The sequence below is a fragment of the Embiotoca jacksoni genome, unplaced genomic scaffold (assembly GCF_022577435.1).
Source record: "Embiotoca jacksoni isolate LCO1_2020_lvr unplaced genomic scaffold, fEmbJac1.0.p SCAF_18, whole genome shotgun sequence".
Taxonomy (NCBI): Eukaryota; Metazoa; Chordata; class Actinopteri; family Embiotocidae; genus Embiotoca; species Embiotoca jacksoni.
The window spans coordinates 10,223,331-10,235,867 of NW_027185318.1; the positions used below are offsets into that span (position 1 = coordinate 10,223,331).

General features: G+C 43.8%; 1 protein-coding gene across 1 annotated transcript in view; it reads left to right on the forward strand.

Moving 5' to 3' along the window:
• Positions 1-8,349, forward strand: part of efna2a (ephrin-A2a) — a 75,459-nt gene extending 67,110 nt beyond the window's left edge. Inside the window, 3 exon segments of the mRNA XM_069152699.1 lie at positions 705-997; positions 5,359-5,424; positions 7,089-8,349. Of these exon segments, the coding sequence (XP_069008800.1) occupies positions 705-997; positions 5,359-5,424; positions 7,089-7,213 (484 nt within the window). The 3' untranslated portion in view covers positions 7,214-8,349.
• Positions 8,350-12,537: the final 4,188 nt, after the last annotated feature.

A 12,537-nucleotide genomic window follows, 5' to 3' on the forward strand; every position in this document is an offset into this window, starting at 1 on the left:
CCCACTTCCATTCTTCATGCCAACCCCAGTGATCCGCATGTGTACTCAACTAAGTGGACATTCACCACAGGCGCCTCTATACACTGCTTAAGGGGTCGGGATAATAATGTGCGCTCTCTACCATCGCATGACCCACTTCTCCTGAGTATCACACCAGTAGGCTCATTCAAGCTCTCTGACTGGGAAGAAAGAAATCCCATATTTTCAACATGCCACTAATTCCCATGAAGCACAGAGCTTTATTAAAATGAAAATTGGTTACTATGCAACTTTTTAGCGTAACCACAGGGATTATCATTGATTTTTTTTTTTTTCTTTTTCTGGCCTTTTCATCTTTTATTTAGAGAGAAAAACACCCCTCAAGGATGTTTTTGCTGTGAAAGGCAATGACTCAGGTGGCTTGGAGATCCTTTATCAGAAAACAATTGTTGAAATGTCCTTAAGCAAAACATCAGATCTTCCTCTGGAAATGTGCAAACACAAAAATGTTCTAACAGTCGTACAGTTTCATACAATTATGTTACATGACTACACTAAGTGGGCACTCACCAATGTTCCTTCATGCGGCGCAATCATTCAGAAATCCAATCTGGAAGTAAATATTCAGCAATGTAAAGGTTTTTCCTCAAAATGTCTACACCTCTGCCTGATACTTCTGAGCCTGTTTGATCCTTTCTAATTCATATTCTCTCTGTGTCTTCCAGGTTCTGGCATGGAGAGTACAGGGTGGCAGTGAACATTAATGACTATCTAGACATCTACTGTCCTTACTACGAGGGTCCTCCGTCCCATGGGCGCATGGAGCGCTACATCCTGTTCATGGTCAACCACGAGGGCTACACTTCCTGCCAGCACAGGATGCGTGGCTTCAAGCGCTGGGAGTGCAACCGTCCCAGCGGTCCAGACGGACCCCTGCGCTTCTCGGAGAAGTTCCAGCTCTTCACTCCCTTCTCGCTGGGCTTTGAGTTCCGGCCCGGACACGAGTACTACTACATCTGTAGGTTATCAGCTCAAGGAGAGATGCGGCTGTTTGTTTGTGTACACACGAGCTGTGTTTGCGTGCGAGCCGCGCTCCTGCTCAATATGCATTTGTAAACAATATGTAAATATGCAATCAACAGAAGTTGATTGAGAGCGTTCCCAACCACAGGCCACCATGTCGCTCGTACACCCACAGGCGTGCATAAATACACCTTCCGTCTCTCCCTCGCTTCTTTCTCTCCCTCTCTGTATTTCTGGATGTGTCTCTCTGCTTCTGTCGAGATCATAAGTGGTGTGCTCAGCAAAGTGGTAAAAATGTCACCAGGCATAGTTTGTAATCATTTTTATATTAGCTCTATTGATGTTTTTCTTCACTTCAACAAGTGATGTATTAGTATCACAGATGGGCTTTGCCCCCCCCCGAGGCTGTTTTTCTGAATAGACTTAAAAAGCTATCATTCCCCCACAAAGCATGGGATGAATAGTAGCTTCAAATTACTCTTAAACATTGTTTTCAGCTGCTCGGTGTACCAGATGGAGGGGGGCGGGGGGGGTAGATTTACTGCATCTACACAGTTTAGTGCGAGATCATTTGGTAATCACAGAAAAGAACATTAAATTGACTTTCAAAAGCTTTGCTTGTCAATGTCCAAAACTTTCGCTCGCCTGACTGTGCAGTGACCAGCTGAGGTGTACAAATTCAGCACTATATTTTTTTGATAAATTTAACCTTAAAAAAAATAGTACACGTAAGGCAATAATATTGGAAAATTGTCTTTTATAAAAACAAATTAATTTTGAAATATATGACTCGACTTGCAAACCAATAAGGAAAGTTATATCATTCATTTTTCTCTATAAAAGTCACACCCAACCTTCATTTGTCATAAAGATGGTGTTTTTTACCACCGACCCCAGTGGCTTTCTCTGCCAGTATGCAGCCTGACACCGGTCTCTTCATTTCTCCATGCATTACGGCTGCACAGTTGGCTGAAAACTGACCTCAACCTTTTTAGCGGGAGATGATCCATTCTCGCCATGACTCACGATGGGAGAAAGGTCCTGTGCCACCGGTTTCAGGTCGGCATGCAAGTGTGACAGATTTCTTTGTTGAGGTTTTTTGTTGCCCTTGGGCAGTGATTCTCATTTTACAGTGATATTGTCTTGGCTCAGAGAGTGCAAGGAGCCTCTGGCCAAAGCGAAAGAAGATTCACTGACTGACACGGGGTTTAATTGAGTTTGTAATAACAGTCCTGCACTCGTGCTCTACTTGTGCAGTAATATGATTTTGTAGTGTAAATCATTTAGTAAAAAATAAATGCAATGCAATGCAAAATGGCACTATTGCATTACTAAAAAGTTATTTGCTAACAACTCCGATAATATTAATTGTTAAAGTAACTTCAAAAAGTTAGTACTTCCACAAAGTCTATTGTCTTCTCTTCCACAAAGACTCAGCAGGCGAGAGTCAGGGAGCTAAACAGGCTATGATAACAGCCACCCGACGTCCTACTGCACTTTTCACACACACACACACACACACACACACACACACACAGTCAAACACACACTCTTTTGTTTTCAGCCTCATGTAAGGATGGTTCAGGCCCCTCCAGAGTTGTATAGTTGCTGACTATGGTATTGTGTTTCGGGGACCCCTGAGGGTAGTGTGTATTCCACATGATTGGAGTGTGTGTGTGTGTGTGTGTGTGTGTGTGTGTGTGTGTGTGTGTGTGTGTGTGTGTGTGTGTGTGTGTGTGTGTGTGTGTGTGTGTGTGTGTGTGTGTGTGTGTGAACACGTGTGTATATGTGTTGTTGTGGGGGGTGGGAGGGGGCTGGTCGCGGGGGTCAGCTGTCAAGCGATTGTGAGTCCGTGAAAGGCCGTGTCCATCATCTTGACTGACAAGCGCACACACATTTTTTTGTTTCTTTCTCTCTCGCTCTCTCTCGCGCACACACACACACACACACACACACACACACACACACACACACACACACACACACACACACACACACACACACTATTGCACAGGTCAGTATTGACGTGGAAAGACAATGCCCTGGCAGCTTTAACCACGCAGCCTTTCCAACAAGTGTGTGTTTGTGTGTGGCCTTTCACAATTTTGTCATCGCAGATACTGGTGAAACACATTGATCGCTGATGGTGATTTGTGGCCGGACATGTGCGACCGAGCGCCGCCGGTCTGTGCACGCCGGTGTGTATTTTGTCATGTGCTTGACATGTTGACAGGTCTGCTCCACCCCGTACTTCTCCCAGCTGCCATGGGATCAGGTTGAGTGATTTTCAATGGGTTTTTCAGGAGATGTCGGGTTGTGGATGTGCTGGGAAATGGGTGGGGGGTGCTGGGAGAGCCGATAAGACTTTTTTTTTTTTAAATGACAAAAGGTGGGACTTTGTTGGGGGGCCACGGAGAAGAGAATCAACAAAATCCACTTAAGGCCCTTTTGACGCTAATGTCGCCATTTTTCAGTGAGGAAGCCGAAACTAAGACGTACAACAAGAGAGAAAGCTCAATACCAGGCCAGAAGTGCTTCGTAGTCACGTTTTCTCTTTACGCTGTAAGCAGAGCAGGCAGATGACTTGAGGAAATTTAGGGAAAAGAAGTGGGCTATAGGTAAGGCATAAAAGGGTAAGGGAGTTGAAGGGCAGAGACTGACAGAGGGAGGCGTAGTGGGTAGAAAAAAAGGGAGGAGAGGGCAGAGGAAAGGTCAGTTTTATTTCCTGTGCACCGTGGATCTTGATGATGGTCCTCTCTGGGGTCACTATGAGCTCCGGCTATGCAGACTTCCTCAAGGGAGAAGGCCAATAGGTCTCCATGCACACTTCTGCAGCCATCAGTGTGTGTGCACATTCTTTTACGCATGTGTGAATGTGTGTGCGCGGCCAGAGACTTTGTGACCATCTCTTTTAAGGTCTCCAGCTCTATTTCACATCAGAGCAAGGTGGGACTAAAAACCAGGATTCAATTTCATTTATTTTACTTTGAAGTTTGAATCACGGTAACTTTTTAACAATTTTCTCTCTTTTTTGGGTGGGCATTCAGCCGGGGCAGCACAGCGGCTCAGTGGTTAGCACTGTCACCTCACGGCGAGAAGGACCTGCGTCTTTGGGGAATTTGCATGGATTTTTCTTTCCCCCGTTCCAAAGACATTCAAGTCGGGTCGATTTGAGAGTCAGTTATTTCCCTTAGGTATGAATGTGAGTGCGACTGAATCCTAGTGTGCCGGGCTGATCCCTCACAGACTTGTTTACATTGCCTGAAGTGTTTTGGTACATTTATGGAAGTTCACAAGCTGGGAACGATGGGTTTAAGAGAACTTAAAAGGACATAATATATAAGAAACTGTCCAACTGCTTGAAGCACTGAATGCCATCAAGAAGGTACTAAACTGCATTAATGACTACATGAATACCAAATTATAACAAACATAACATGACATAACATGATAATTTACCCAGAAAATACCTTTCGAATGGGAAAAGACAGCAATTCAAATAATTGTAAATCTGTTTTAAAACAGGCACCACTGAATTAGAATAGCAACTGAAAACATAAAAGCATTTAACTTGGTCCTGCATTAGGTAGGTAGGTAGGTAGGTAGGTAGGTATATACTTTATTAATCCCCGAGGGGAAATTTTTTGAGGATTTAAGGATATAGCTGGGTTCATTCTCTATTTCACCTGTTGTCATAACACCAGTGCCAATCAATATTTTCTGACTTGCCTGACCTGTCTTGGCTGTAGCACTCACCCTGCAGCACTTAAGACAGAAAACTTTAAAAATAGGTCACAGGTACAAAAATATACATTTTCATTAAAAGCCAAATTTTTGTATATAGAAAATGTTACTACACCAAAGTATTTGTCAGGGACAATTTTTTGCCGTTGATTAATACAAACTTGGGGGAATATATAAAGCAGAAAATCTGTGTTCTTCATTTTAACAACAATGGCGGTGTACTTTTTTTTTTTTTACAAGAAAATACTCAATATTGCTGAGTTGTTGTGTTGCAGCCCTCTCTTTCTTAGAGGCTCTGCGCCTAATCTACTTTTATATAAATTAGTTCTTAATTTGTGTACATGAAAGATGTCAAGATACATAATGCAGAAAGAAAGGAGATGGGAGTTAATCAAGGCCTTCACCTCATTTTTGCTGCAGGGCCTGTTTCAGTTCTGTCTTTTGAGTTTCCAGTCCAACCAACCACCTGATACTAAACTTCATAACACTCAGAGACAGAGAAGTATTAAAATAACTTACATTAAATGTTCACAGTTATTTTGTGATTGTAATCAGCAGCACAAATCGTTTCATCTCTAAACTAATCTCTGCTTTCAATCTCTCTTTTTACAGCATCTCCTCACCCAAACCATGTGGGGCGGGCATGTCTAAAGCTGAAGGTGTATGTCAGACCTCCAGGTAAGTCACGCTCTAACTACACACACACGCCCACACACAAACACACATTCATATATACGCCCAGAGGTCCAGATTGGCTATCAAAGTAAAATTAGGGGGAATAAGAGGTCTGATAGAATGCCCCGGCAACACTCTCTGCTCTGATTCACAGACCAGCCAGGCAACACGTTAACACCTTTACGCACACACACTGAAAACGCACACGCACACATTCTGACGCATTCACAAATGCAAGCACACACAAGCGTGCGCAGGCGCGAGCACAAACACACACTGGCACGGAGAAGTGCGCGCATGTACACAGGCACAAAGTGGCATACGCACTTCACATCAAATCACATCACATCACACTGGGTGTGAGGGAGACCTTCTGTCCTTGTAAAAGGAGAACAGAGCAGGCTGAAAGTGCTCTCTGAAAATGTTACCAACCCTCAACATCACTCCACTTGTTCGATTTGCTCATAAGAAATCGGAGAGCAATCTAATAATAAACCGTTGCAGACAGTAAAAATCTCACCCAAAATAAGACATTTAAGGAGATACGTTTTATTGATAAAAAAAAAGATCTTAATGTATCCGCCTTGTTTCAAAAGACGACGAGGCAAACGATAAGAAAATGAGGCATGACTTCCTCGCCACACTATTCTTTTTTTCTTTTTTTTTTTTTTCCTCCTAAACATGGTGCAGTATGAAGATACACTCTTTTTGAAAATAGCTCCCTAATCGATTAGTGTAGCCGGAGCGCGGTGCTCATGCGAGTGTGCCACGCTGGCCTGCGATCGCGCCGTTTAAAAATAACTCAACAGAAGCCTGGCATATACACGGGGATCAGAATGTGGCAAGCATTACCCTCGCATTATCGTGAAAAATCTACCTGCACGTCTTTTTTTTTCTAATGCGGATTCCACCCTGTGAGTTTTCAAGCTAAGCCAGACTACGATAATCGAACCTGGGTAGGAACACGTCTCCCTAGATGATGACACGGCTTTGAAGATCTTCATAAAAGAGAGTGAGCTTTCGCAGCTTTCCAGGCTCGGATCATTCCATATCTTGCTAAGGGGAAAGGAAATAACTCTTCTCCTCCATAATTACTGAAACAACATACATTCCTTTTCTTCTGTCATCGCTGCAGCTCCTCTTTTGAGTTTCGGCTTTTTTCGTGCTGTTCATGTAATGTGTCTGACATTGCAACTTCCATCTCGCCTGTGAAATGTTGTCACCAGAGTGAGCTGTGAGCGGTTGCACATGTGTGTGTGAGTGGATGTGTGTTGCTGTCTGTGTGTGTGTGTGTGTGTGTGTGTGTGTGTGTGTGTGTGTGTGTGTGTGTGTGTCAGCTGCTCCAGATTCCTAGTCTCTGTGATTAAACTGTAATTAGGTTGGTTAAACCCCCTGCAGAGCTCAGTTGCTGTCGTCTTCTCCTCCTCCCTCTCGCCTCTCCTCATCCCTTTTCTGCCGTCTACTCTGCTTTTCCTCGGCTGTCGAGTTTTTGTTTGTCACTCACTTTCCAAGCCCCCCACCACCAACAACAGTTCCACTTGTCTACCCTTTAAATCCACTCCCCTGTTCATTCACTTTGTCTTAGATTGTCTCGTCTTTGTGCTTGTGTCCCTCTCAGTTCAGATGTTTTTGTCGTTTTTTTTCTTTCTCTCCTCTCTCTGTTTCAGATGGGTCGGGATATGATTCTCCGGAGCCCTTCCTGACTGATGGAGGTCTGAGCTGGAGGGCAGGGTCCATGGCCCTGTTAGCTGCTCTGGCCTCACTGTCCCTGGGACTCCTCTACTGGCCGTGACCCCTCTCCCCCTCATCCTGGAGCTCCCACCCAGGGATAATGGGCTGGGCTGGCTGTCCCTCTAAAAATCCACCACCCCTCAGGGAAGCCCTCTGTCTCCGCCCCCCCCCCCCCCCCCCCCCCCCCCCCACCTCCACCTCAATACGACCACCAATCACCCCCACTGCCAGCCCCCTTCATGGCCCAGCCACGGACACCGTTCCCAGGCCTGGCTGAGAGGGCTGAGTCTGGAGCTGTCTGAAAAGCTGCCCTCCATCTCTGATCCCCAAATTCTGGGTGGAACAGCACCTCTCAGCTGCAAAACACAAGAGAAATGTCTCTGCACTCATATCAGGGGGTCCTTTTTGATTTGACTATTGACTCTTTGCCACTGATGGGGTAGATGTAGCCATGGCTATGATTAAACTTGTCGTTCCAGTGCAATTTCTATCACCCAATCACAGCAGGATGCATTAAGCGATAGGCCTGGATGCACAAAAATTGGATTTTGCTCATATTGCCATCCCATCCTCAAACCAAGAATTGGAAGTGGCCAAGCTTGCATTGTAATTGGAATTCTATACTATCTGGACCAATTCCAGCCACAAGGAGAATAAGAGCAAACGCGTGCGGAGGAGAGGAGAGAAATGTCCCGGCCTGAGCAGAAGAGAAAGGGGGAAAACAATGCAAGAGCACAGATTTAAATGAATACAGCCATGTGGGAAATGTAATATTATATGTGTTGATATTTTCAGACCCAGTTTAGATTCACAGCAACGTGATATAAAAATCATGCAGTTGGATTTTTTTCTTTTTTTTTTCTATAAGAAGCTCAGATGTCACGTTAATAATGACAAGTGTAACCATAGCCTGTCTCAGTGGGAGGGTGTGGGGGTGTTCCAGATGGGTTCGAAGGAGATGTAGATTTTTCAGGTGGGACGTGTTTTGTCTTCTTCATGTTTCTAAACAAAGCATTTATCACGGCCTGGCCAGCACAGGCATCTTCAGCACTGTCTAATGTCGATTGGGTCGGGTGACTTTTGGAACCATTACTTTCTCATGTATGAATGTACCACTGGTCACCCACCTCTTTGTCTCTCTGTATTATTATGACTGTGGTCACTTACAGTACCTTCTCTCGGACTGGCAGGATGGAAGGGGGGGTCGGGGATTTTTGGAGGGGATGGCAGGTAGGAGTGTGCGGGGGGCGGGGTGGGCGGTGGGCGAAGTAAGGATGAACAGGTGAGAAAAGGAGGCGACACTCAAGTTGCATGACCACTGTGAAACCTTCAGATCAATCTTGTTTCTAATGATGATATATTTTTTCATGGGGAATAATCAGAAACAGCCTGCTAGCGCTCTCTTGCTCTCCCTGAGACTTTTTCCAGACATCAAAAGGAAAATTCAACCTCTCTCCTCACACGGTTTCTCCTGTCTGGCTTTTTCAGTCGTTGATGGATTAGCTCGGGCCGTGAGATAAATGGACCCACGGGGCGAAACTGACTGGAAATCAGCCCCCCCGGAGCCCAGGCCAGATCGCAACGGACGTAAACACTGACTGAAGCTGGTCCTGGGTCTGAGGGTTAAACCAATAAGGGAAGCGCATAGACTGTGGCAAATGAGGCGAGGTGTGTGTGTGTGTGTGCGTGGTAGCATCACAAAAACACACATATGCGCACGCACACACACACACACGCGCACACACACATATACACATACACACACATGTAGTCTGATAACCGTTCCTCTGAGAAGGTGGGGAGCATTCATGGACATGACTATAAAGGAAACACAGCACAAGGAGAGAGGAGGAAGGTGGAGGGGAGAGAAAGCGTGTGTGTATCATGGGACTGAGACTTCTGTAATGTTGGGAAGCGAACATTATGAGCAAGCACTGTGAACACACACATACATGTACAGATACACACGCACGCACACACACACATACACACACACACACACACACACACACACACACACACACACACACACACACACACACACACACACACACACACACACACACAAGTAAAGACATATGTAGAAATGCAGATCTAGACATTGACATGGCATGGACATACACACATGTACAAAAACACACACATACACACACAAGAAAACACAAACAAGGGGAGGCACTTCTTTCCCAATTTCATCTTATTTTTGTAGCATTTAAAATCACTGTTAATTACTCCTGTGTGGGATGCAGTGATGGGGTATAGCCTGTGGAAGATTAAAAAAAAATGTGTCTTCTCTTCTTCTATTCCACTGATGCTGTCCTTCTATCGTTCTTCTTCTTCTCTGGTTTGTGATCCATGGTTGGTAGTGGTAGGATGCCTCCGGGTCTGAGCGTCATGTATGAGTTTGTCTCCTTTTCTGTTCGTGGTGTTTTTGTGGAAGCTGACCTCAGTCATTAAAGTCAGTCAGTCAAAAGTAAACACAGAAGTCAGAGCAAGGAGAGAAACACACAAATAAAGATTGTCTTTTTGTCTACTCAAAAAAAGAAACAAGTCAAGTGAGTGGAATTTCTTCAGTGGAAATGTGAATTAACTTTCATTTGATGTTTTTGTTTCCCTCCAAAGGGCTGATGATTGTATTTATGTATTAGACTGAACCTGGGTCTTCATTTTGCCCAGTCTATTTTCCTCTGACGTCAAAGTCTTGGGACGGTGAGCTTTGAGCTCCGCCAGTCAAAGCATGAAATTATTCAGATGAAATCACCCTCTCCAATCTTCAGCTGTTTCTCCCTCAGCGATGTGACAGCTAATCTGAACTGCTGACAACAAGGACACTGAATGGCTTGATATCCTTTCCTCTCTTGTTTCCATCAGATTTCCAGCAGGGTGCATGTCCTCAAATACTGTACTTCAGTACAATTCGGAGGTACCTGTAATTTTCTTTCAACTTTATACCAATATGTCATTACATTTTGGAGGGAAATATTGCTTTCTTTTTTTTTTTTTTTTTTTTTATCAGTATAGTAATATTTGGATTTTACATAAAAAAATGATTTAAAAGATACACTGTTCAACATTTAACCAAAACCCTTACAAAAACACGGTGTTTGGGCCCCCAGTCACATTTCAGGTGTCAACAGTGCTTTTCAAACCACTTGTAAATGGAGTAAAAATGCTGGGAATTAGAGGTCAAAGTTAGAACATCACAGTTATATATTTAAGCTTGGTTAAGCAGTTGGTATCGATAAAAATATAAGCGGGTGGGGAAAGCGTCTGACTTAAATGTCCTCTGAAGCTTCTGCTTCACTGGAGAGAAAAAACATCTGTGGCAAATAAAATCCCCAGATCTGTTTGTCTGTGAGAAGATCCATGAATTGATACATTAAATTACTCCGCAAACACGCAGCGTCAGGGAGATGTTCACATCGTGTCTATGTAACGTCAGTCAATGCACCTACTCTTGTATGTCTGCAGACATCCAAGATGGGTTCAATATCCAAGGGTCTGATCAGTGTACCGTTTGGACATCTGGACACGTTTGACGCAGGTTTAATATCTGAGCATCTGAGCGGTATCCTGTTTGAATGTCTGTCCATGTGCAGCAAAAGTTCAATATTTTTACACCCTCCGTGAACATGAAAAACGCCTTCATCGTCTAGACGTCTGACAAGGACCCCTTTTAGATGTCTGTGGATGTGCACATCAGGTTGTGACCCATTTTGGGCGTCTGTGGCTGTGCAAGAAAAGATCATTCTGGACTCCTCGCTAAGACAAAAAGATAGATGTCCAATATATGTCCGATCGGAATTTGATACGTGTCTTTACCCTGCAAACACGTGACATAAGGGAGATGTCAATTCAATGTCCTTGCCAAACGTTCAAATCATGTCCACTGGGAAGGACATTTTTTTTGTATTATTTTGAACGTCTTTTTAACGTTCACTGTGGATTTCCCTTGGACGTCAATGTTGGAACAGACTTAAAAAGACTTTTTAACATTCAAAAATTAACGTCCAAGGGACATCCACGGTTTTTCAACCTGCATTTCATGTAAAAGTCTCATCTCCTCCTTTTGCCAGTGAGAGTAACTTCAAAAACACTAACGACACATGGTTACATCATAGTCTCCTCCGAAGCCTGACTACTGACTCATTTCACTGTCAGAATTTGATCCTTTCAATCCAATAACATTTGGAAAGTCCAGAAGAGCCACAGGATTCAATGTGTTTTATCCCCATTCAAGTTAGTGTAGGGATAAGCCCGGCGTTCGGTTGCTCATTCGGTGGAAGTCTCTGGTGTGTGTGTGTGCTCTGCCCATACAACATGGCTACTCTGCATTCATGCAGCCAGCACGAAAATATCAGGACAGACACCTTTAAAAACTCTGTAAACTGTGAACCAAATCGAGATTTACCGGGTGATGAGAGGTCTAATCAGGATTGTGTAAACTTGTATTTCCATTATGTAAAACTGTAGATATAAGTACGATTTTTAATGCAGGATTCTCGATTGTTAAAGAGTTTTTTTTTTCTACATTGTGTTATTGGTACTTTTAATGTCGTGAAAGCATCTGAAAATCTCTTTCACCATTGTGGCCCACTGGTTAAAAAGTTTGATTCCCACCGCAGAAGATATGTTCATCAAAATTGTACGTCCTTGAGCGAGACATGGAACAGTTCCTAACCGGTTTAGCCTCACAAGCAGGCTCAATGTTTAAAAAGTGAATATGAAATGTTTCCTTCCCTCTTTAAAGTCAATATTTGTTTCACCAGATCTGGACATGTATAGACAGACAATAGACTTTTTTTTTCCCCCATTGGGATTTGTAAGGGCTACTGCAAGCTTAAAACATTTATCAAGTCTGTTTTAAAAGCGTTATTTGAAACTACTGACTTGTCTCTTTTGGCAGCGTGACGCAAAAAGAATATCAGAAACGTTGTTTTGGGGGGAAAACTGCAGGTACATGAATAATAAATGAGCCTTGGCTTGCCATGCTTGGCCCTCCTGTGCAAAGCAGGCTAATGGCTATCGATGTCTCTAGTTTCCATCAAATTGCTTCATATGAGAGCACAATTCAAATAGCGAAAGAGTACATTCCAGCGAAAAGGAGATGAGGGAATGAAATTATCTCTGAATATTGAGACGCATGCTTGGTCAGCCAATTCTTTGTCCTGACAAGAATCAGGTACCAGCGGAATTAGCCTAATGTAAAATTAAGCCCGATCAAGCAAGCCCTGTTAACATTCCCACGTCTCAATCCTTGTGAGAGGAAAAATGCATGTGTGATGGGACGGAGCCAGGAAGGAGCAGATGTGCTCCTTGAAATTACGAGAAACTTGTGATCCGGGCTATGTCACTGACACACATGCTCATACACACACACTATTT